Here is a 26,106-nt window from a genome sequence, read left to right on the forward strand (position 1 = left end):
AAGCAAGCAAAGAGAAATTTGTGGCAAAGTCAGTAAGGCCGGTAGTAGCTCCTATAAAAGACAGCGTAAGATGCTGAGGTGATGTGGGCTATCAAGGTCATGCTATACAAGATAACCACTAAAACAACAGATGCAATTTTCTAATGGTAAAGAAATTTATATGGGAATATCCTTATAAAAAGTGCCTGTAAAAGCCTTTGACTTTTTACTGCCCATAATGTCTCCAGAAGTCACAAAGGTCATGATGAAGCACATGGGTAAAGGCACAGGGAGCATTCCCAGTAGTGCTAGAAGTTAGAGAAAAGGGATGCTGAAACCAACTCAGCTCATCCAGGTCAAAGCACCAGCTAGGTTCTTGCCTAAATGAAGTAAACTTCATATCAGTAAACCTGGTCTCTTTGATGATACAGTAATGTGGATCTGAGACTCAAGAGTTGATTTACCTATTCCAGAACTGTTTTTATTATGCATCACCCTCCTGAAATTAGAAGGTGATCCCTATGACCATTCTGGGCCACACTCAAGCCCTGAGCTTGGCATTTCTTTTCTCTAGGTGCTCATGAAAATGAAGAGGTCACTCTAGGAAACACTGACTACTTTAGCAGAATATAAATAAAATTAATACAATGCCACAAATACAAGATCACAACTGTTACCCACTTCACAACAGCCTCCTCTGAGAGATTTCACACATAGAATTTTAATGACTGGCCTTTATTGCTGTCTACAAAGCTGAAACTCTTCATCAGATCTACAGTATGGAAAGCATTTACCTATGAACTCCTTATAAACATGAAACACTTATCTATCATCTCCATTGTTAGAGTCACAACAAAATGAGGGCTGAAAAAATCTACAGGAATAGCAGACAATGAAGATAATGGGAAATTTAGCTTTGTTTTCAGACAAGCTGCTGTTTCTGCAGTAACACTATTACAGGAATTAATAACAATGAGTAATTATTTCCTAGTTTGTTTTCTGTGGAGAACACCTAAAACCAGACTTTTTTTCTCAAATTTATTATTAGCAATAATTCAGCTACCTTTTGTAAATCAAGTTTGCTCCATAAACTGCTATTCAATAATCAAAATTAATGTTTCTTCTAAGTTAAAGCATCATTACTAGAATGCAAACTTGTGAATGCACATGTCTCCTAGCATTGTTGGTGGTAAAATCTGAGTGCTTACAAGCCATAAACCAAACCAATACTTTAATGACCAAATCAAAATTCTATGTACATTTTAACAGATATATACTGCAAATGCTGTTATCTGACTCATCAAAAAAAAATACTACTCTATACAATCTCTCATATATGCTGCCTAAAAATACATTTCTATAAGATTAACTCCATGAATTTAATTTCTCTAAAAATGTACTACTGCATATTCAAAAATTAATTAAATTAATGAAACAAACAATAAATATAAGCTTAGGTGATTTAATTTCAGGCTGTAACTTCACGGAAGTCTCTATAACACTGGTATATGAGATATGGCATTCACTTTTATCTTCATTTGTTCATAGAAACTCAACGCCTTGCTGCCTGCAACAGGGTAGTTCAGGACAGTGACTTGGAAAATACTGACCCTCACCTCCCAAGTCAGTGGTTATGACTTCTAATACTAGTTTGGTAGCCTAGGAAATCATCACAGTGTCAGTTTGATTCACAGTGTGTACGTATCCACAGAATGTAGCCACATGAACAAGCAGCACATTATCAGTAAGTGGCACATTTGGCCACCATATAAGGTCACTTTTATTCTACTTACACCCTTGTATTCTCAGAAGCGCTGCATTCAAGAGAGAGTTCTAATCCAGTAGTGGGAAATGACAATACAACTGAGATGCAATGTTTACCTGTCCAGGGAGTGTTAGGCAGAGATAACACCTTAATTCACAGGCTACCGGTGCTATATAAAAAAAGTCTTGTTTTATTTTAAAGACCCAACTAAAATCTAAAGGCCAATGCAAGTATTCTGCCTTACAAACTTATTTGCTCCACATATATCTCTATTTCCACATGTCTGGAAAGAACAACAGGTTTGTACTGAAAAAGGCTTTGAATGGAAATTATTCATGTCAGGGCAGCAACGCCACCTGGTGTTGCAGATGAGCCAATTTAGGTACTGTGAATCTCCCTAACAAAAAAAGAAACCTCCTATCTCATCTGGGTTCTGCCATCCCCTAGGATTCTGGTTTCCTTCGTACCTCATTTTTAATAAGTGGAATCCCAATTACTTCTAGGCAGGTATCTTCCTACCAACAAGCAATTTTCAAATTCCAAATTAACACATTTTCAATTCCTATCTTTTTGAACAAAAGCATTTCAGTACACGAAACACAGTCTTGCTCCTTCCTACACATTTTTCAGTAGTGAAGTTTGCTAAACTCATTCATTCCTGGATTCTAAAATGAGGTTACAGAGAAGACAATAAAGCATGTCTTACATGGATGCAGCAAATGAGTTTGTGTCTGGGATAGCACATCATCGCAGCACAAAAATGGAACTGACTTTAAATCAAAAAAAGACTTCTTTTTCCTTTAAAAGCATCCTCACAACATAGTTTTGTGTAACAACAGTTCTGAAACAATGTTTGAAAAACAAATAAAAGAGCATTTCCTCACCACAAGGAGCTCACTCTAGCTATGATCACCAGTTAGTACAAACAAGATTGTATGTGCAACCATACAATTGACAGCTACAGAGCAGACGTCTGCAGGGCTGTCTCCTCTCTGAAAATGCTAATACAGTTGACACAGTGTTAACTTGTTTTCCCTTTTCCGTGAACACAAAATGAAAATGCAAAGCAGTTCTTTGAAAATCATGGAATAGACATCTGCTTTGGCTCAAGACCATCAGCAGAGGAGCAGCAAGAACTGTGCCTGCCAAGCAGTTACAGAAAGTCCTGCCAGGCCTGGAGAAAGCCAAACATGGATTGTACCAGCACCAGCACGTTTTTTTCTACAGTGGATTTCTATTGCCTATGACGTTTGTCGAAATAAGAACCGCCAGCTGAAGGTGACTAGATCAAATGCATCCCAGGGCAAAAAATCTGCGGCTCCAGCCCAAAATGCACCACACACTGAAAGCAAGGTGCAACAAAGTATTAACAGTCTCTGCAGGATCCAAGCTGCAGACATGAGAACCCACTGGCTGCTTCTCATCCATGCACAGTACCTGTTGACAATTCCCACCTAAATGCTCATAAGCAAATAAAAGAAACAAATTAGTGCATAAAAACATCAGTCTGACATTCTGTCTGTCTTCCTGCCTGACAAAAGCCCCAGAATTTCATCTGATGATTCTTCTTGCAGCCTCATAATCTGTGTTGCAAGTAACAACTACAGTTCAGGGACCAAGTAATGAAAACAGACTACGAATTAAGGCATCTCCGAAACACCTGTGGTACAAAATATAAAAAAAACCCACCTATCTTTAGCATGGAAAAATGCTTTGCAAGATGCTTCGTATTTAACATAGTCACCAAAAAGAGAGTGGAATGTCATTTCAAATGTAATCCAGACAAATAATTTAGCTATAAAATCTGCACAGGAGATTCCAGTACCATGTGCAGATACAGTTTAGCATGTAACTTATTGAAAATAAAGTTCAGCTTTATTCCCCACCCCCTCCAAAAAATATCTATAATTCAAGAAGAAACTGAAAATCCCTGAGGAAAATTTCCTCTTTAAAAAATGTCTATAAATATGATTGTCCTCTAATACTTATACAATAGCTTTTTTTCACCCCGCAGTACAATTAAAACAATGCCAATGAAGACATCAGTCAGAAACAGTCATTGAATTTTGTGAAACAAAAAAAATCAGCTTGTTGAAACTGAACATTAAGTAAACAGGCAAATTCTAACTTCTTTCTGCATTACAGCTTTGAATACATAAGACAAAATTTTAACATGTTGGGCACTTTTTGACATAGAAGCTCAGAAGCATTTTGTTTCGCACCCTTTTTTATTTTGAAGGATTTTCAGATGGTAAGGTAACCAAAAATAAGCTCAGGCTGCAATTAATTTGACAAAGTGGAGACAAGAAACAAACTTTTCTCACCTAGGCTATGATCCTCTTTTTTTCTCTTTTCCCATTTTGAGCTATCCACATAGGCTGAGGAAAGAAGAGATCTTCGACCTAATGAAGAGAGAAATCACTATGTAATCTGGGTTGCTTACATAGCTCTGAACAAACATTTTATAAGGTACCACCTTTTTCTGTCATATTTACCAAGTGGGATGCATTAAACTGCCTTTATATCAGTAGCTACTAATGTAAAAATTCAGATTCTTTATATGTTGATCAGCTATTACGTTGTAATATTTAAAACCAAAAAGCTTTCCCTAAAGTTTTTTTTCAGTATGAAACAAGTATTTCCAAACCTAAACTCTGTGTTTAAGAAAATAGCAAATTTGTAAATGTAGGAAAACTCCTCAACAATAAAAGCAATTTCTTTGTGCACAGAGACCTTTTTCATCAAATATTACCAATTAACTAAATGTAGGTTAAAAACACAAGCAAAAAAAAAAAAATCTACAAACAAGCAGGCTTTTCTGTTGTTGCTGAATGGTTATTATTTTCATCTATAAAGGTACATCTAACTGAAAATACTTTAATAATCTCCATTCTTCCGTCTCCTATGAACTGCAGACTCACTGAAATATTTTTGAAAGCTTTTTCCAAACACTCTTTGTACCACCCAAACTGCTCAAGATGCTGTGCTAGCTTTAGAAACAAAACAGAAAGTGCTTCAGCCAGAAGAATTTGTGTATCAGTCACAGATGATGAGGTCTTGAAAATGCATGAGGAACACCTGGATAAAATTTATTGAAGGAAGCTACAAAGACATGCAGAAGGTTGCAGGAAGTTTATGCTATGAAATAAGACTTTTGAAAACAGACACTACAATCCTACACAGAAGTCTTAGCAACTACTTCAAAGCCTTTATCTAAATATCTATCTGCTAGCACTAGAAGTTTGTTTTGGTTGTGAAACAATTCTTCCTTCTCATCCTTCTGAAACGCAATTATACCAACACATCCAGCACTAAACACCTCAGGAAAATATCGTCAAAAATATTCAGAACACAGAATTCCGCAGTCAGACTTCAAAAACATGTACAACACTTTACCAAACAGTTAGAAAATTAAAAACAAAACAAAAAGGTAATTCTGGTTGATTGGTGGTGTTTCCTTTAGCAGTCTTTTTCGTTGATAAAAGAGGCACACAAAAGATTCGGGTGGTTTGGTGTGGCGGGTTTTAGGTCTTTTATTGTCGGTATTTTCCTTCAGCATAAACAAAAAGTCGCACACTCATTTATTCATCATTCACAGCTAAGGAGGGCACTAGCAAGCACGGGGCTTTCCAGGAGCACAGGCCCGGCGTGTGCGAGCGCGGCGCTGAGGGCCGCCGAGGCCAGGCCCAGAGCCAGGGCGGCACGGTCGGGCCGCGCGTCCCCAGCTACCCGGAGGCAGCACAGAGAAACGCGCACTGGGCGAGGGCAGAAGGCGCAGCAGCCACCCATCGCCACCACACTGTACCTAACGTTACTGGGCTGTTCTTCCCAAAGGTCAGATTTTGGCTTTTCCAAAACATCAGCCTTGGTGGCGACACGCACTGCCGCGGTTTGGCGGCCTCCAGTACAGTTCCGCGTGGCTTCCCCTGACCCAAAAAGGCAGGTCCTATCATGCCGACCTATGATATCGGCACGGGGGACTGCCTACTGAAAAAACAAATTGCGAACAGTCTCCTGCAGTACATACGAGCTATTAAAGGTCTTTTGAGCTATCTCCTATTCCACACATGCACACAGAAGTACAGGAAGAGGGAAAGCTGAATGAAGTCCCTACGCAGCATCCCGTCCCTGCTCATAATCCCCATCGCAGCCGGCGACAACCACGACGACCAGCGGCGCAACCCCCCGCCCCGCCAGCAGCGCACCGACCTGGGGCTGCGCCGAGTGCGCTCCCGCTGCAGAGCACGGCGCGCCGGAGCACGGGGACGGCCATGGCGCCGAGGCCTGAGGAGGCGGGCGGCGGCGCAGGGGAGGCTGCGAGCGCCCCGCCCCGCGGCCGCGGCCGTGAGATGGAGACAGTGCTGGCGGGCGGCTCTGGGCGGGAGGTGCGGGAGGCAGCGCGGCGCTCGGGGGTCTGCCGGTCCGCCCGCCCGACCCCGGCGGCTGGGGCTGCGTGCCCGCAGGTACCGCGGGTTGTGCGGCGGGGGTGGGCGCCGGGATACCCGCTGGCTGGGGAGCTACGGTAGTACCGTGGCTCCCAGCAGGCCCGGCCGCTGCTGCCGGCTGCGTGCCTGACGGGAGCTGTAGTTCTGCGCGGATGCCCCTCTGGGCGCGGGGTGTTGTGGCAGGGAGCGCCGTGGTTTGCGCTGCGGTGGACAGGCCGAGCTGGCGCGGCAGAGCTGCCCCACGAGAAGAGTCGGTGTCACAGAATCGGTGATGCAATCAGCTAATGCCCTGGGTTGGAAGGGACCTTGAACATCCGCTTCGAACTCCGTGCCATGGAGACACCTTCCACTAGACCATACTGCTCGGAGCCCCATCCAGCCTAGCCCTAAGCATGTCCAGGAATGCTAGATCCACAGTTTCTAGGAGCAGCTTATTCCACTGTCTCACCACCCCCCCAGCAAAGAATGTCTTCCTCCTATCTTACCTAAACCTATTCTATAATCAAAGCCTGTGACTCTAGTTGAAGACCATTCCACGTGTCCTAGCACTACATGCCCTGGTGCATGTTCCACTCCAGCTCTCTTGTAGGCCCCACTGAAAAATAAGGTCACCCCTCAGATCAGTGTTAGTCAGCATATCCCCTGCTTGCTGCTGTCAGGGTATGACACTTTAAAAAAACCAACCAAACAAATAAAATGCAGCTTCTTAACTGTGTATTTATTCTGGGAGGATGACAAACTTCTCCAGCGCCTGAGATTCAGAGATAAGGAAAAAGAGGCACACAGAAAAGAGGTGTATGGCAGAGGGCTCCCCAGCCTAGGCCCTGGCTGGGCTCCTGGCCCGCTGTGCCAGCAGTGCTGAGAGTTTTGCTCAGGTTGCACCTCTGTTATACCGCTCAGAGACATGGAGACCCCTCCCTCTGAGTGGTGCACTGCCCATCCCCTTCAGGGCCTGGCCATGTAGATGGCTGCAGTTTGCCTGATGCTAAGCGCGTTGGTTGGTTAAGTTCCCTGGGGTAGCCTGCACCACCTGCACTTGCCAGCTCTCATATCCATCTCGTTTTCCTTGGTGGTCCCTTTGGTTTTGAAATATTTCTGTATCACTGTAAGTAAGGTATGAATCTAAGGATTCTAAACTGTGTAGTTCAGCAAATTGAATTCAAAAAGGATAAAATTCTGCTGCCCTACTCTCTGTTGACACTGTGACCACGGACTGTCCATGATGTGTGGTGCACTAGTCCCACCCCAGGCACCAGAATGATTTGTACACCAAGTTTGGAAAGGCCCATGACAAGGACCATGAAGGGTCTTTCAGTGCTAGACCAGCAGAGGTCTGTGGGAAGGAAATGGCAGTGTAATACAGGTCAATTTCATGCTGAATAAAATATATTTGTTTATCCATTGAAACTGTTTCTATTAAAGTTAATGGAAAAATGTGCCATTTAATGGCTTTCTTTTTCTTCAGGTTTTATGAAGCGTTTCATTATCATGCTTCACTTGCTTAGAAAATAAGAGTTTTTATTTATGTGGCCAGTTACATTTTCCCAGGGATATGCAGAATGAGAATAAACAATCTAACTCAGTTCAATACTTGGTCCTTTCATGGTTAGAATAATTTTTTATAAGCCAAAACCTTAAAATATTAGAGTGTAACAGTGTAAGCTGTTATTGTGACTCTCTGTTACAAAGTCAGTAGTAGCAAATAAAAATCCTCTGGACACCTGTTTTTGTGACAGCAAAAGCTTGTCAAATAGTTTTATGCATGATGCTGTTTTAAAGCAGCTTGCAACACAGTGCAAGTAAAGTAAGCACCCAAAGTTAATTTTGATATTCTAGACTCAGTGACTGTTTTACCTCTGGTGTCTGTGCTACAGCAGAACCTAGGTGTCCCAAGTGTTACTACAATCCAGATAATACACTTGTCTTTATAAACTAAAAAAATAAGCTTTTTGTGTCTTCCTACTGCATTTGGAGCTTCCAGAATGATTCATTTTATAGCAGCAAGAACAGCACCTGTGGGGCAAGCAAGCTGTGCCACAAGTGAATTGTGGAAAACAAAAGAAAACAAGATAAATCCTTACAAAAGTACAAAGGAGGGAGCAGGAATTTTGTGCAGAACCTTCTTGTACCTTAGCTTAGTGGAGAGAAATAGTAGAGTAGCCTTTAGTCTTTCTTTTGCACATCCAATAACTAGATACTTCTTCAACTTTGTACAAACAAGCTCTGGAAAGCTCTGACATATTATTTGGGTTCTTTTGTCAGTGTTGTGAGTAACTGCAGTTTTTGCAGTCTGTTTTTTAGTGTCGTATCCCAATGGTCTAGCATCACACCATTGTAATTCATACATGCCCGGTTCCATACTATCAAATCATACAGTGTAACATAAAACTCAACCTTCCTCTTTTTTTCTTATGACAAGGAAGCGGTATCTGCTAACAGAAGAAGATATAAAGCTACAAGAATTTCAGCAGATGAAGGTGGCAATTAGAAATGAGTTTCATGGCAATAAAGGTGTACCATTGTTTTGCACTCATTACTTTTGCATAAGTCTTAGGAAACAAAAAGTCAAAGCCATAATAATATGACCAATTGACCTGATTTAAAGAAAAAAAATATGTTTTCCTCTTGCAAATATTTTGTACTTAACATTATTGGAAGATCTGAGGCTTTGTAGAATGAAATGTAATATTAATTATGGTGTGTTGAGAGTACGTGTTGAGAAGCTTTCATGTATGTAAGGTGTTTACATAAGACCTGAAATGTTTGTGCCCTCACTTTTCCAACTTCGTTAGGTACTCTAATAGAAAAAATTGTTTCAGTCTACAAGTCTTCCGTCAAGTATAGTATCAGCACAGAAAGTTAACACAAAGCTAAATAGTTACCCTACGATCCAGAAAAGGGCTTTCACAGTAATGTATTTTTTAAAATTTGCTCCCTAAATTTTGTTAGCATATATTTTAGATTTTTTTTTGCTTAATGTGATTTCTCAGTTTTACACCCAATTCCAAATGATATATGTTACTCAGAATAGGAAAACCAAATTCATGTTTTCTAACTAAATGTAGGAGCAGGATCAGTGGATTTTTTCAAATTTTGTCATGCTATTTAAAATATATACAAATTATTTTCTTTAAGAAACATAAACATAAAGCTGCCCTTATTATTTAAGAAAAGGTAAAAACTCCTGGTTTATCATGTATGTGTGTGCTAGTGATACAAATTGACAACTGTTCCAAAGGTTGTAGTTAATTTTAAGGCAAGAAGAGACAAAAAATCAAATCTAGTTTAATATAAAGCACTTTTCTGGGACAGTGAGGGAAATAAAATCATCCTGATGTTTTTTTCTATATTAAGCAGAATTTAAATTGTGCAGTTGTAAGCCATAATATCATTATATTTTGCTGGGATAACGATATATTGTAGTTTATTTATCCTGTACTAGAGAAATGTTGAATTTACTGCTGGAGGACAATCATTCCTGCTAAAGCAGGTTTGTAGAAGCCAAATATTTTGCTCTATAGATGACAGCTGACCTTCTGGTTTTGTGCAAACTTTATCCTTTGAAAACTAATGAAAGCATTGTTCCAAGCCCCTATTTGTCTGTATGAGTGCATGGTTTCTGTACTGAATGTTTAATGTTATACTTTAAAGATGAAAAGAAGTAATTATGGCTAGCAATAAACTTGATTTAGAAAGTTTAGGAAAAAGCAGTAATAACCGTTATACAGAATATAAGATAGCTAATATTTATTGTTGTTATGAGACAAGAATTTACAATTATTTTAGTTACAATAGTTATACTGCTAGTTACAGCATACAGTTAGCTAGAATTATGTAAATACTGTTCAGATCCCAAATATTTTTTTAATTTCTGAAATTCTGAAATCTCTTTGAATGCATCACAGCCATTATATACGCATACTTGTACATATGCGTTCATCTGGCTTCACAGGCTTCAATTCTGCACCTCAGTCTTGAGTAAGGATTTGTATTTGCATGTTGCAACAGATTTGTATTAAGTAACTGTACACTGTTGTTCTTTGGGATGCCTACTTTGCATCTCTTGTACAGGTTACTAGCTTGGGAAGAGCAGTGACCCAGCAACATTTCCCAGCCTAAGATGGTGGCAGCACCATGAGAGGAATGGAGCTGCCAGGTGGTATATATGATTTTAATCTTGTGCATATCTGAGTCAGAGGCTTGAAATTACCAACTGAAGGACTAGTCTCTGCGCTTGCTTTGTCATAGGAAAATGTGCTGGATAGAGAATCCTCTCTTCTGAAGCAGAAGGATAGCATCTCCATGTTTATGGCTATTTAAGAAAAAGGTAGATTATGTATGAAAATCTTTGTGTGTTCATCAGCTGTGAAGGAATTTGAGTCTTCTGTATGAGCAGTATAGAATAGAAGTTCTTATGGTCATTTGAATGCTGAGTGGAAATGGTTTTGTTTGCTTGCTTGCTTTTTAGGAAAAAAACATAAAATGTCATAAAACTTTGTTCCTTGTTAAAACTTGCATTTCCTGATAGGCCCCATAACATATGTAGTGAAATTAAGTTCACAGTAATCATCTCCTTGGTTTTCTAAGCCTGACATGGTAACATGTCAATTTCTAAGCCTTCATGGCAACACATTGGCATGCTTGTCTGTCAGTTTTATGCAGTTTTCTTTGTGAAAAAAAGCAAGAGTTCTGCTTCATTGAGTCTTCATGTCTCAGGTACCAAGCATGTAACTCAGCGAATAGAATTGCCTATAGACTGCTGCTGTATGTGTTTTATTTTGAGATCAATATTTTAAAAACATTTAAAAAAAACCTAAGGAAAAATGGAATAATTCTCAGAAATTAATTTAAAAACTTGCTGCATTTATGTCAGACTTCATCTGAAGTGGAACTAGCCAGAAAAGTTATTTACAGGTATTTTTAACAATCCAGGTAATACTCTTTTTTGTCTTTATCTTTTTACTTTAATTAAATCATCCCAGGTTATATCTGCAGTTGAGGTCTTGTCCTGATTGAGTTGCAATATGCACAGTTAATACCTTAATTTAAGGCTCTATTTTTATTTAAATACTTTGGCTCTCCCAACCCTTTAGAGACTTTCAAGTCAAAGGAGAGTTAAGCTATGAGGGCAAAGTGGTGTCCTACGGTACAGTGAACCAGAGAGAAAAATTTTCCCACAGCTGTGAGGCAGAGGTGTTTTGGGACATTCCAGCCAAGACATGCCTGGTTATAAAGTAGCCTGCAACCAGTAGTCCATAATGGGAGGTTTTGTGAATGGAAACCTTCCCAGCAAATACAAATGGGACTATAGAGAAAAAAAATTAAATGATTTATCTTTTTGTTGAGGTATTTTAGCAGGTGCTGCTGCTAAAATAAATGGCTGCAACTTCCTTTGTTGTTGTTCTGTGAACAGAAGATAAAATAGCTCGGGATTTTCAAGGCAGAGGCACATTCTAGTATTTATCCATTGAAGGTTACTTTATTGGTAATAAAAGAGATTACTTATTACCAGTTAACTTACTTGTTTGATCAAAACAATAATTTTCCTTAAAATTAATTTCATGTTATCTATATATCTTTGGCTGGTGCAGTCAGGAAAGTGTGCCTCTATCATTGCACCTACAGATCTTGCTGTAAAAAAAGCTTGGTAAATTCCCTGCCCTGTGTGATTAATTTCTAATCTTTCCCATAGATACCATGAACAGAATGGAGTCACAGCCTTACATAATTTTAAATTTGGACCACTCTTTATGAGGCCGTGTTATGAGCTAGACCTTGAAAGACCTGCAGTAGAACTTATCAAAGATCAGGTAATTCCCCTATATATATTAAAAATATTATTGTTCTTATTGTTGTCAAATATGAGTAATGGTATGCTACACACGAGCCTTACATGAGCTGATAGACTTGAAGATGCGGTGCAGTAACAAGGATGTCTATGACATTAGTGTACACATGCAGATTACATGGTTTTTATTTTAATACAGTAATTAAAAGGAAATTAAATGTTAATTTGATTGGTGACTTTGTTTCTGTATGATTGCATCATTTGAATAAGAATTGAATAAAAAGTATTGATGAAAGAATAATTACTTAAACTGATACAGCTGATGCATGTTTTCCTGCATCCTATGTTGCATTGTATCATTCTTGGAAATGAGCACTTTTTTCTTTGTTAGTCCTCTGCAATACCTTGGATTACTTACACCAACAGATTTACCTGTTGCTCTGTACGTCAATATCTCCCTGAACCCTGTAGAGATGGTATGGTACTCATCAGCTCAGGAATTTGGCCATTTTAGTACTGAAGAAACTGAAGGACTTGTTTCTGAACATCTCTAAAATTCTGTGTGCACTTCAAAAATCTCTCACAGACAGTAAAAATCTTGCTGATATTAATTCATTAAGGCATGACATATATGTAGCCAGAAATGGTAGAAGTCTTGCTACTATTCTTAACTTAGGCATGTGTTAGAAAGAGTGTATGTTATTTCTATATCAGTTTGAGGGGTTTTTTAATTGAGATCTGTATCATTAAGACAGGGGCTGCTGTACTTACAGTATATAGTAACTGGTGGATAGTACGGTACAGAAGGTACAGTAACACTTCTCCAGATTCTCCTTCGGAAGCTCAATACCTCTGATATTTTACTTGTCTATTCCCAACATACAGTGTGGTTGAAGTGAAACATAAAATTTAATTCCCCTCTCTTCTGCTACTCTTACCATCATCACTCAAGGTCTTGTGTTGATCGTTTGATATTGTGATTAGCAAAAAATCATTCAATTTCATGGTTCCGTTGACTTAGAGGTCACTAAGAAAAAATGGTAGTGGGACTCTCCAGGAAATTTCTGTTGAATTTTAGTGAGCTTTTGACCACAATGAGTCACTAGTATTTTAGATGTCATTTGACAGAGATAGACAGTCAGGGAATCCAGAGAGTTAAATGCTGAACTTGTAAAGATGAGACTTATTCCAGTAAGAAGACCTGCTAAATGCTGTTCACAGTAAGATTCTTCACTGTCCTGACTTTTTTTATACTTGCTCTATTTCCTCTCCAGAAATTGCATGTTTTTTTCTCAGTACATCATTCCATGTTTTGATGACTATGTTGTTGAAAAAGGGCCATTTTGAAAGCAAGTACTGTATTTGCTAAAACAAATTAATTTTGGGGAGGATGCTTCTCACTGTAAGTGGTGTGGGTGTGTGGGTGTGGGTGTGTGTGGGCGTGTGTGTATTTGCTGATGGGCTGTGGTTTTAGATGGCCAGACATCGTATAAATAACTGTAGATGTGAATGAGTTGCAGTGTAGTGTGTAATAAAAAATTGAAGGATCTATTTGTTTCATATTTCCCATAGAATTCTTGCCATCCAAGTTCCACAGAACGGTTGTTATCCCAGAGAGCCTTTCCCCAAACCCTCTTAACTAAAGTGTTACTTTTCTTTGCTTCATAATTTCCCATAGCATTTTTTCTTCTCAATTCAAAATCTGGTTTATGTGAGGTTTGGAATGTTAATTTCCTCAACAATTTTTTTCTCCATTCTGCATTTGTGTCAGAGCAAGGAAGAGTACCTTTTTTCCAAAACCACACTATATCCTTCTTTTGGTTTGTCTTACTTGTATCCTTACACAGAGTGGCTACTACAATGTAAAAGTCCACTGCTTCGTATCAGTTTGGCCCTTTGTGAAGACAAGGAGAAGTCATCTGACCTAACTTAAATGACTTTCATAAGAAAACCTTAAAGCTTTTCAAGCTAATCCCTTTATTTGATATCTGTTGAACTTGTCTGGTCTGTTAACATTTGGCAAATTTAAGTCCAGCAGTCGTACTAAAAGTTTAGACTGAGCCACTGCAAAAGAAACCTAGATCACCACCTAAATCCAGCATTGTGACCATGTGAGTTAATGAGGAGATTGTATCTAGTTTGCCTACAGTGGTGGAAGCTTTCTGGGCAATTAGGAACAATGAGGGTGGCTTTTTCAAGTATATAGAATTTAGTTTTAGATTTTCATATAAAAATAATAGAAGAATAAGGCCATATGCTAGTGTGATCTGAAAACCTCCTTGCTAAGTTGAAAGTGATCCAAATGACCCTGCGTTAAAAGTTTTGAATTTTTCAAATAACAGATTTTGGTTTGCATTCATATTTTCAAATAAACTTATTGAACTTACACATTATTGAATTGTTTCTTCTCTTCACTTATGAGAGGTATAGCCTTAAATTTATGTAGTGAGTAACGCCAATGTATTTTTGAAAGGTGCTTTGGAAGTTTTGGTAGAAATGAAAAAACAAGGTATACCTTTCAACAGAGAAACCTATCTACTTGCAGTTGCAATATGCTATAAATTGGTAAGTGTTACAAATGAAAAAGTGTTTGAAATGCCTTCTCTATCACTTCCTTTTTTTTGGATTTTAAATTTTGGATTTTGTTTGGATTTCCATATTTTCCCTGTCATGATTTTGTATCTAGTGCAAGTATTTTAAACATATTTAAGTCCTAAGGTGCATCATGGTACATATCGTGCACATACATTGTTTCCCATACAAACTATTGTCACAAAGCAAATCTCTAAAAAGTTGCATGGACATTAGCATTAAGGAACAAATTTAATACAGCCTTTGATTACCTTAGAATATTATTTCTCTGTGATGTTTGCATCTCTTCAAACAATACTATGTGCTTCAGCCTCAGTATTGGTTTTATACGCTCATTTCCTTAAGGCATATACATGATTTTGTTTGCAAAACATCCCATAAATTAGGGATTACATGGAATTGTAATCTATTCCCTACACATCTGATGAAGATGGACAGCTGAGCAGAGAAAAGAAACATAAATTAATGCCCTTAGGTAAACAGGCAGCTCCTTGAGCTTTATGTTTAACTCAAAGAAAAAGAGCATGAGCATGGTAAGAAACTAAAATACAGTAGTTCTGTGAGTGTTTTCTTAGAACTGTTCCCTTTTCATAGCAAAGTAAGATCATGGAACTTTTTTATTTTTATCTTCCTCTCCAGATTTGAGTCAGTCCTGCAGCTTGAAATTTTAATATGAAACTTTCCTCAACTAATTTGGAAACTCTTCTTCCATTTCCTCATCTTTTATAAAGACACTAGTTGGGGAAAAAAATTATACCACTAGAGTAAACTTCCTCAGGCTTCTCAGTTAACCATACAACGAAACTGAGTGCATATGTGATAATAAGGAGTTAGCCTAATCCACAGTAGTTAATGTGGTTTTTCTGAAATTCTCAATTTTTATGGATTAAGCTGCCTTTAGGTCTGCTTTAGGTAGCTTCTTTCTTAAAATCTTTCCGTGTTTTTTTAACATGGCCTGCAGTCAGAACGCTGGGATCCAATGCATGTGCAACAGGAATAGGTTACCAAGGCTTCTTTTCCGTCTACATATGTTTTCAATTGAGAACTCAGCCCGTTATTACTATAGATAAAAAGAGAGGGAGAGATGATTCTGCACTGGTTGGGTTAAATAGTCACAATGAATTTGTGGGGCTTTTTCACTAAGATAAATATTATCAATGGGGGAATAAACTGTAGTAACCCTTTATGCACTAAAGAGGATTAGGTGGAGCTCTTTTAAAATCCTAATCTCTTTTAAAATCCTAATCTGTTGACTCATCACTTAGGAGGAGGAGGAGAAAACGCGAAGCTCAAACTTGCTTTTTCTCATGATACAAGTTAAGATATGTCAGAAAAAATGATTCATTTTTGAAATGAAGTATCTTCAAGATGCAGTACTCAAATAATAGAAATAACAGTACTGGTATCACTAAAAGCTTTCCTGGATTTTTACCGTTCTTGGTTTCATTTGAATAACCTCGCCAGAGACCAATACAGAAAAATGTACAGGGCTTAAAACTCAAGATATTTGCAGTGTATAAACAAAGGCATTAATGTTTAATCTTTGCATAGAGGTATTTTTGAGGTCAGCTCTGCTGTGGTGGCCCAGGTGGCAGGAGTGCCACGACCTCCCTGAAGAAGTATCCTGAGAAAGACAGCTCTCAGAGACACAGGAATGTCCCTCTCTTAGCCCAGTGAGTGGTGTCTAGCTGGGCAGCAGCTTCTCGCAGGCAACGCAGGGAAGAAAAGACTGGGTCTCTGGCCAGCAATTCCACAGAGAAACCAGCAGCGCACCCCTCTGTGAAGCGAACCAGCACAATGACTTCCTGAAACTAGGAAAAAAATGGGGTTGATATAGGGAAGGTGAGGGGTGGGGAGAAACCAGTAGCCAATAGGATGCAAGGCACAGGGGCGGAGAGTAAAGGGAAGAACCAATGGTGAACCAGAGATTAGCATTAGGTTGCAAAGGTCTCTGGGGGAGAAATTTTGCTCTCCATAACAACGGGGTCTGTGGATTATGTATGAGTTCTCCAAGGGAGAGGAGCATGCTTCAGCTTGACTGGTTCTTTGGTCTCCGCTCAACTCTGAAACACTTCTGGAATGGTTTGAGTCACTGTAAGGCACTGCCATAAGGCATGGTAACAAATGGTTTTTCTTTTAGTGCAGGAAAGAGCTGTAAGCCTTTTGATGACGGTGAAGTATTTATATAATAATAATCAATCTTCTGGTGGTGAAAATATTTCTAAATTTTCAAGGAACATATTTTAAACTGAATTTTGCAGGAATGACACTACGAATACTAGGAACAGAAATCAACACCAATTCTTATCTGTATTTGTAGTACCAATCATTACAAAACCTTCCTGCTGCCAGATTTTAGGTTTGACAGATGCTATTTTGTTTGGTGTCCAGTCAGTTCCACTCATAATTTCCAGTGTGAGCAGCACTGGTTTGGAGAGTTGCTGGTTTGAGAGGTAGCATACAGCTAAAATCACTGCCTTTTATTATTGCCTGTTGAAAATTCTGAACAATAATGGAAGCCTTCTGTGTTGGAAAAGGGCAAATGTCTAAGCTGTAATATTAGAATGTACACTTTAGAAATGTTTTTTAAGAGTTAATCATAAAGAGAGGATAAAAATGGCTGAATGTTCAAATTCACACATATACAGATTTCTTTAGTGGAATGATACTTAATAGTTCCAAGCTTAGAAAATGTTGATTTTCAGTAACTATCTAATATAGCTTTTAGAATAAAATAACAACAAAAATTAATCTTCCTTCCTGATTTAGAAATTATTTGAAAGTGCAAATGAAAATTTGTATTTGTTTAGTATACTAAACTATTTATGGGACTATTTCATCTGTTGCAGAAGCCCAAGTAGTTAGGGAAGGTGTAGTTGTTAAAATAATAGAAATTATTTTTACCCTTCTGTGACCTCTGTCACTGCGAGTATCATATTTTGATGCTGTGTTTCTAAAAAAGCAGAGAATCTGCTTGGTTGGGTTCAGATACATACTGACTTTGTGATTGTACAATATGTTGACTTCTGAATACTTTTTGAATATGGTTGCTGGTGCTTATAGTTCTCTGCTATTTCTATGCAGGGCAACCTGGAGTCTTCCAAAACCTTTGTGAGACTGCTTGAAGAAGCACAGCTTAAAGGGGACACGTCACTGAGAGCATACTGCTTTGCAATGGCAACTGCTCTCAAGCAGGTACAGTCTCTGTTTTTGTTTCTGGCTTTGCCTGGGTCTCTGTAGAGAGAGATATGCTTTAGTTTTGTTGTAGAGAGATAGTGAAAGGAAGAAACCATAACTATGTAATAACTTCAAGTATTGGAACTTTCAGGCTCCTGAAGGAATAGGATTATAGACAGCACTCACAGAAATTGATATTGAAGTTTCTAAATCTAAACATACATCTTGAATCTAATGTACACATATTTTTTTACAGTAACATGTAGAATATTTAAAAATTACAGAGTTAGGCCAACATGTTAAGTGTCACCATGGATCTAGTCCTGCAGATACTGCTATTTAGTGGCAATTTCCTTGATATCGAATTAAAATTATAGTTTAAAGTATATGCACAATCATCTCTTTTAAATGTTTGTCTCGGGAAGCAGACTCAAAGGCTTTGATGTGTATTTCCTTATTGCTGGAGAGATGGACTTTTTCCACAACGTGTTTCTGCCCAGGAAAGTTTCAGGATGAGGATATATACCTCACATGCCTAAGGACTGATATGAAAAGGCTCTCAGACAGCACAAGGTGAAAAATGGAGCAGAAGAATAACTATTAGGGAATTCTGAAGTTTGGAATCAAGTTTGGATTTCTCTGCCATTTATTTGTGTATACAGGTTGAGTATGTCTTGAACCTTCTCTGCTCCATGTTGAAACAGAGGTTAGGGACACTGGAAGTGCTACAGATTTGGTTTTACGCACAAATTTAAATGAATGGAGTAGAATTGTTAAAAGTATCTATGCAGTCTGTGGGTTTTTTTGCTCTATCTCTGTGCATGGAGAGTCTGAAAAATAGCATCATTGAAGTAAAATGACATGATAAAATTATTGTTTTGTAAATGGAATAATGTTTCATATTACATTTAATTTTTTCTTACTTGCTGTAAATAAGATGTTTCTTGATCCCAAGTAACATTGCTTGGTCTAGTAAATGTCAGCCTATAAAAATTAATTGATGACATAGATACAGTACTGTAAATGTGTATGTCCAAAAGGTTAGATGAGCTGGGCAGGATAAATATACAGAGTAACATATGCTGCGCTTCATCACTCTGGCATGTGTTGAACTGAGCATGTGTGTAAACCTTCCATCTTTTAGATGATCTCATGCTTAATAGTGGGACATTTACATGTGATGGACACACAGTACTGAAGAGCCTGATGACATGGGAACTCTGGTATGGGGTATTCCTTTTGCAGGCTGGGTGCTGTTTGGTGTTTGTAGTCTTGGTAAAGGGATTCTAGATGCTGCTTTGTGATTTATTGAAAAGTTGTGAAGGACTCTTGTTTTTCTTTTATTGTGCATGTTTTTGGCACATGTATGACTACTTTTTTATTTTTTATGATTCCTTCCCAGAACAATATAGCACAAGCCAAGTTTTATTGATCCCAGATAATGAGAACAGAGAACAAACTATACAGTAATCTCAAAGTAAGTATGCTTGCCTTGTGTTAAAATCTTGCAGAGTATGCTGCACTGGCCAATTAACTCCCATGTGCAAAGTAACAGAAGACTAGTCTCTGGAACAGGCATGTGTTGTAGTATTGCTGAGCTTGTTTCTGAGCCAACAGACAGTTTCTGTCAGTTGGATGACTTACATTCTGAACTGGTAACAATCTCCACCTACTTTTAAAATCACTTTCTACCACAGGTGGGAATGTAAAGTAGACCAATCCTACATCTGTGAGCATGAACCCATGAACAATATCTAGTTATGATTTTTGCCTTCTAGAGCCAAAAGATTCTAAAAACCCAGCTCCAAGTAAATGCTCTGCCCACTTCAGGCCTCCTTCAGCCCTACAAACCATATCCACATGTGTACATAAACCAATTTTTTTTATTTAGTTATACAGTCTACAATCTGAGCGAAAGTCTGCATGTGTCATATAAGTGACCTCTAAACTATGGTAAAAAACACTTTGTTCAAGAGCAGATATTGCAGCTCCATCAGAGGAGCACTACCTCAGACTTCACCCTTCCTGTCCAGGTCCCAGCTGGTAATAAATGCCAAACATTTGAGGAAATTGATAATTCCATCTCTTTTCTTGCATTGGATTGATTTTTCTCAGGGCACCATCTGGAGATGTATTTTGCCTTGCTTTGCTTCCTGTCTTCCTCTGACACTTTTGTAAAAATTTGCATTATGATATGTACTATTTGTGTGATGCATTTTTATTTTATTTTTAAGGTCCTAGTGCAGCTCAGATCTGGTTTGCTAAAAGAGGTAATAAATTAGAGCATTAGAGGCAGCTGTGGAAGTAGATACTCCTCCCTTTGTGAAAAGAACAGAGTTTTCTGAGCAGGTGGTACGTATACAGTGATGAGAGAATGTTCATGGTACTGGGCTGAGCCATGATAGTGGTGGCTCAGCTACAGAACTGCAGGTACCTGTGTTTGCCCTGCTAGTAGTTTTGCCCTTTGTTGTAGTTTGGGTTCTGATGCATTCCAATGCCAAAACAGCTGGCTGGCTTCTTGTACTCTTGGACAAAACACTTAGCTGATAACTTCATTTTTTATTGTGGATCTTGCTTCTAGAAGCTCATATTTCATCTGAATGTAGATGACACTTTCCCTAGTGGCATTAAATTATTTAATCCCTTTCTTCCCCTGCTATTTTCATTTCATATGAAATGAGAATAAAGTTTCTGGTAACAGCAATATTATTAGGTTGGTAATATAGGAAAGACCTATGATGCTATATAGGGAAGTGTGATATGGGAAATAGTAGCTTTTGCTATTTAACTGTATTTTACTGTGAAAAATGTTTTTTACAGTCTTGAACAGTAAGAAGGCTTCCTTCAGAGCACATATGTAGCCCCTCTCAGTTTGTCAGCATTGCTGCTGTTTTTCCTGAAGCTGATGTAGTATATTCATTTTGGATGTGCTTACAGTACAAGATATTTAGGACTGTGTTAATAATTAAATACTTAGCCTTTCACTGCTGCCTGTTAAACAAAATTCATAACTAATATGCAAAATAATAAATATGAGGAGAAGGGGAGGGCCAGCCTTTCCAAACATAGCCTATATATATTAACTGCTATCTTGAAAAATTCTTTAAGCAGCATTTCATTTTGTAAAGTCATTGCAATAAATGTTACATGCATTAGTGTTGTATTTTGACTGTTTGGGAAATTTTAGCTGCTAATAAAAAACTAAGATTTAGTCCTAACTGTCCCTTTTCACAAATGCTTATTGATAATAATATTTTGAAGGGATTTACTTAATACTTGAGCTCATAATCTTGTGTATGGCAAACAGACCTTCTCAGTCTTCTGTAATCTGAATTTTATGGATTTGTACTGTACTGTGCATTTACAAAGATACATAATAATAATTAGAATTGATCTGGAAAGTATATTCCAGGAAGCAATTGTGTTTCCTGGATTTAAATAGAAAATAATTGTGTTTGTCTGTACTAGGACTGAAAATAGGATTGTACAACTCTGAGGAAGTTTTAAATCTAATAAACTCCCTTTAGTAGATAACCAGTCCCTTTCCACCATTTTTGTGGTAATACATAATGTACTCTTCATAAAATCCTCATCTTATGAGTCATTGCCTTAGCCACCTATCTTACACTGTGTATTTTTTTACTGTGAGTTACTGCTTTTCTTCAGTCTGGTGGTAAAATGAGAGCTCCACTTGCTGAACTGCAACAATCTGTCATTTCCTCTTCCTTAGCTGGCTACAGTCAGGGAAAAGATGGAAGAGAACCTTTCTGTCAAATTAGGAAATATTTATACAAAACTACAGGCAGATAATCATGTTGGAAGACATGCTTTTCCAGATTCCTAGTTCAAAGAAGACCACTGCAAAGCTTTTAAATCAGAAACAGTTGGGCTATCAGGGTGCTAATCCACTTTGGTCAAATCTGTTGTTTGAATAATCCAGTACTTGATGACAAGCTGAACTGCTGATGGCATCTGTTATAATCGAGGCTCAAATAATGTCTTTTCCCTTTTCACACAGTGAGCATTTTGAAGTTGTTTGTATAAAATTTTATTTTAAATACAGATCATATAACTACCATGTTTCAGTTTTGATTCTAAGAAAAAGCTGTGACAGCGGATATTTGTGCATTGTTCAGAAATGGGAGTGATAGAAAGGTTTGACTTTTTCCTTAGGCTCTTGTATCAGGATTTTCCTATGCTGAATATTCTGGAAGTGAATGGATGGAAGTGAGCAAAGTGGTATGAGTATCTGAGCTGACTTCTGTGGTTCAGGAGAAGAAAATGTGGTCTTCATCAGATGTAATGTTCTGACTGAAAGGATAGAGGCAGGCAGAAGTCCAGATAAAAGAGCATGGAAGTGCTTGAACTACTAATTCAAAGTCTGTAGATGCCAAGAGAATCAGAGGGAAGGCAAGCATCTTTTGTTCACTTTAATATCTTTTTCTTTTAAATAAATATATTAGTATTTTTTTCATATCAGCTGGGATCATGGGAATGCCGTGGGATTTAGCATGGTAACCAAGTGGTTGCTTTCTTGCTTGAAGGAGATTCCTGATCAAAAGTCACTCTCAGAGTGAGTGACTTCACAAATTGCTTCCTTCTAATTTTCTGGTATTAAGATTCCTAGGATAAGCCAATCTTGATGCAAGTAATAGGAAGTTTTTTAGAGCAATTATGATCACATTTTTAGCTATAATTACACCATCTGCATAGTTTACCCTATGTTTTGTTCAAAGAAAAAGTACAAAGAAGCTTCATTTTGTCCAGCTTTAATGACTCTAGATCAAATGTGCTTGACTCGAGCAATAAAACACTGTTTATGTCTGTGAGTCCTGTATACCCAAGAATCTGAACCCACTCACCATCCAGAGTAGAAGGAATTGGAAACACATACCTTGGCTAGCATTCCTGTTCCTTTGGATGCCTTTGCATGTGAAATGATGAACATGGTGGTAAGAGAACTCGGCAATCTTTTAAGCACAAGACTAGGTGGAACTCAGCTTGGTACTTGCCAAGTTGGGCTGCATTATCTCTCCTCTCCCTTCTGCTTATTTATTTTGTCTCTGCACCCTCTGTCTGACTCTGTCAAGCAGATGACAGAACTCAGAGTATATTTTCTGTGAATAAATATCTGCATCAATATCACTGAAACCAGTGAGACGCCAAAGAAACAAGAACCCAACCATGCTTCAAAACAGATGAGGCTACAGCCAGCAGGATATTTCCTTCTGAGGCTCTAACTCTAACTTATGTCTTTTGTCACAGTGTGTTCTGTTAATATTTAAAATGTACAAAAACTATTACGAAGTAGATGGAATTTCATGCAAGTGAAGAATAATTTGAAGTGTGTATCACACTTCTGTGAATCCTGTGTACCCTTTTTATGATTGGTGGCATAGACTAAAGCACTACATACATTAATCTAAGAACATAGCTATTACCTTTTCTGTAATATAGTCTAGTATGTAATTCCAATTTCCCTTCATTGAAAATTCTTTCAACATTTCCAGTACTATGTGAACAACTGAGAAGTTCCCAATCTCTTCTCCACAAATAAATTTGACATGAGATTTGTAAAGGCTGCTTGCAGCGTGGCAAGGATTAGTGGCAAAATTACAATTCAGTTTACTCTGTTTGTATGAACAGGAAAACCATCTGGTCTCATCCGGTACGACTGGGAAAACTATTTGGTGTTAAAAGTGTATACATACTACATTTTTAAAGGCCATCAAAGACAGTTTGACCCATTTAGCCTTGCATAGCAAATACATAAACTCACTTCTGTTTGATTTCCTTTCACGGCACTTTAAAACTTGTTTTATTTGCCAGAAGTTGTTGCATTCTCCAACTGTGCATGTGTGCTTGCATGCATTCTAATCAGAATTGTTTAGGTCCCTAACTAAGGCTGTATCCTACCTGAAACTGAAGTAGTCATGACTTCTATTAAAATTGTCAAAGTACTTGATGTTTGCCATTCTTTTTTTCTCTTGACTACTTGTTTTCTTGATGCTTGTTTACTCAAAAGTATTAAGTTGATTTTTTTTTTAAGAAATAAGATCTTTGTCTAGAGAAAGAAAGGAGATGCACTTAACTAATAGTACTTACATAGAAGTGGAAAGCAGGGGCTTAAGATTAAAGGGTAGGTTCAAAGAAACACACACAAAATTCAGACAATTAAAATTAGAATATTAACTCTTGCTTATAAGTGTTGTAGAAGACTGCTAACATTTTCCCTTAGGAAGAAAAGCTGGGAGAAATAAGCAAGTTCTGATATTTACACAGCTAATTTCCAACTAAGTCTAATTTGTGTCATGTAAGTCCCAGAGGCTGTTATTTGGGTAATCTTGGATTTGGGTGATTATATATGGTTTCAGAGAATAGGATATGCACTGTTACTGCCATTGATACTCAGTTTTTATCAATGATGAACCTTGAACTCAAAAAAGAAGTCAACATTCTTAAGATCAATTAATGTTTTCTAAGAATCTGGACTAAACCAAAGGCATTTACATTTCAAAGTGAATTGCTGCATTTTTTCTCTAAGTTTTACAGCAAGAGATTCTGTAGGAAGTGCTGCTTAAAATTTTATGTGTTGTAAGTAGCTATGGTGAGGATTTGAGAACTCTTTGGGGTATTCTTGTGTGGGAAAGGATTGCTCTTTATCATACTCAAATGTTCTTCCTCCAGTAAAATGAAGCATGAGTTTTGTGCATCTCCTTGCATTGCAGCAGGCTTTTGAAAGAGTGATCCAGGAGACAGCAGGTGGCGTTTCTTCACTATACTCTCCGGCCAACATTATTTCCAGGCATGGCCTGCAGTGTCACTTATGTAAAGGCAGGGCAGAATTAATGGTTTGCCCTTTGTTTAATGTGTCCCATCTTAGAATGGAAAATCCAGGCAACTGAAAGCTGTCTCAAATTGTTAGTAAGGGTTGGCAATGACTGCAAACCTAGAGATATACAGCGCTTACTTTGAAATTTACAGCATTTTTTGAAACACCATCTTTGTCAATGATCACCATACAGTGTTTACAGTATTCTGTGGAAATCCTAATCAGTGACCTAGATGACATGCTGTTGATGTTGCTTCTTGTACACAGATGACAATTATAAATTCTTACATTGCTATGCCTTTAAGAGAAAGTTGGGCCCCTTTTCTGACTTAAATTTTAAAAGCATTAATTTCTATGTTCAGAGAGGGTCTGTATTGTGTTCAATCTTCAAAGGACTGACATTCCTCTGCTCTAGATGCTTCTGCTTTTCTCCATGAATTAATACTTCTCTTTTTTTGATATTTCTGTCTACATCTTGAGTCTTGTGAGTAATGTTCACCTTTTTTTGTGCTTCTCTCAAGTTAATTTTCTTCTTCAGCACAATAAAAAAGGAAGGTGAAAGGCTTAGTCATTGCAGGAGAGCTCAGGAATGCTTTCAGGCCTCAAGAAGAGAATTCATATATTTGATGAACCTTCTAAACAAGTTCAAATAATATGAAACAAAGATTTGTTAGAAGTTTGCAGCAGTATAGAAAGGAGGCAAATCTACCACACATAGGTCTAAGGATATACAACTTTGTTTTTCTTTTGTACTTTTTTTCAAGGTTGCTTCAGGTTTGCATCCTTCTAAAAATTTTTGATTGTAAAAGAGACTTGTTTTTAAACTACATCTGTTGTGGCTCCTTTCATGTCCTTCTACTGTCACACTCTCCTTAGAAGAAGTCTTTAAAAGATGTCATTCACCACCTTCATCTTCTGTTTCTTTTAACTTGCTGCTTATGAACAACATTTTGAACTCAACAAATGTCTAGCTGCCTACTCACAGACTCCTTTTTAGGTAGTTTCATTTTTATCTGAATGATAAATTTAAACAGCAACGTGAACTAGGGACACTTAAAACTGCTGTTGGTACTACTGGTCCCATGTTTTCTAATGTGAAATAAAGTGCTATTTCCTTACCTATCTTTGCTTGTGCTATTGAAGATACCTGGCTGGAGACCTTCAGGGGCTTTTGTTGTGTCTTTATGCAGTTGTCTGGATTTCCTAATGATTCCACCAGCATGTGCAGTAAAAGCTGAGATAGTCTGACTTCAACTCCCCAAGCAGAGATGCTGTTTTTTCCAAGTACAGATGCTCTAGTTACAAACTCTTGTGTATAGTGCCCTTGTGTACCATCAAGTAAAGTCAGCTTCGAAGTTCTTGTGCCAAGCAGCAGCTCAAAATAAATGCAGGAGCACTGATGTTAGAAGAAAGTTGAGTTAGGGACCATGTGCACAGATCAGATGTATGGGATCAAACTCAGCTGGGCCTGAACTGTGTGTCTGCATGAAGGGTAAAAGCCCTCTGTTAGTTAAAGGAGACTCCTTCC

At 38.1% G+C, this 26,106-nt stretch overlaps 2 protein-coding genes across 2 annotated transcripts in view; one reads left to right on the forward strand and one right to left on the reverse strand.

Annotated features, from left to right (window-relative positions):
• MRPS27 (mitochondrial ribosomal protein S27) overlaps positions 1-8,430 on the reverse strand; it is a 45,326-nt gene extending 36,896 nt beyond the window's left edge. Inside the window, exons 1-2 of the mRNA XM_023943508.2 lie at positions 5,954-8,430; positions 4,069-4,146 (exon numbers count right to left, since the gene is read on the reverse strand). Coding sequence (XP_023799276.1) covers positions 4,069-4,146; positions 5,954-6,017 — 142 coding nt within the window. The 5' untranslated portion in view covers positions 6,018-8,430. The remainder of the gene's footprint in view (positions 1-4,068; positions 4,147-5,953) is intronic.
• A 73-nt stretch (positions 8,431-8,503) lies between these two features.
• PTCD2 (pentatricopeptide repeat domain 2) lies at positions 8,504-21,688 on the forward strand. Its single transcript, XM_086869810.1, is given in 13 exon segments — positions 8,504-8,700; positions 10,973-10,992; positions 10,994-11,103; positions 11,882-11,999; positions 12,449-12,458; positions 13,177-13,326; positions 14,451-14,542; positions 17,654-17,764; positions 19,149-19,223; positions 19,981-20,019; positions 20,021-20,098; positions 21,477-21,559; positions 21,561-21,688. Coding segments are annotated over 13 exon segments (1,107 nt in total). The 5' UTR covers positions 8,504-8,600; the 3' UTR covers positions 21,682-21,688.
• Positions 21,689-26,106: the final 4,418 nt, after the last annotated feature.

The sequence above is a fragment of the Cyanistes caeruleus genome, chromosome Z, assembly GCF_971803275.1.
Source record: "Cyanistes caeruleus chromosome Z, bCyaCae1.hap1.1, whole genome shotgun sequence".
NCBI lineage: Eukaryota > Metazoa > Chordata > Aves > Passeriformes > Paridae > Cyanistes > Cyanistes caeruleus.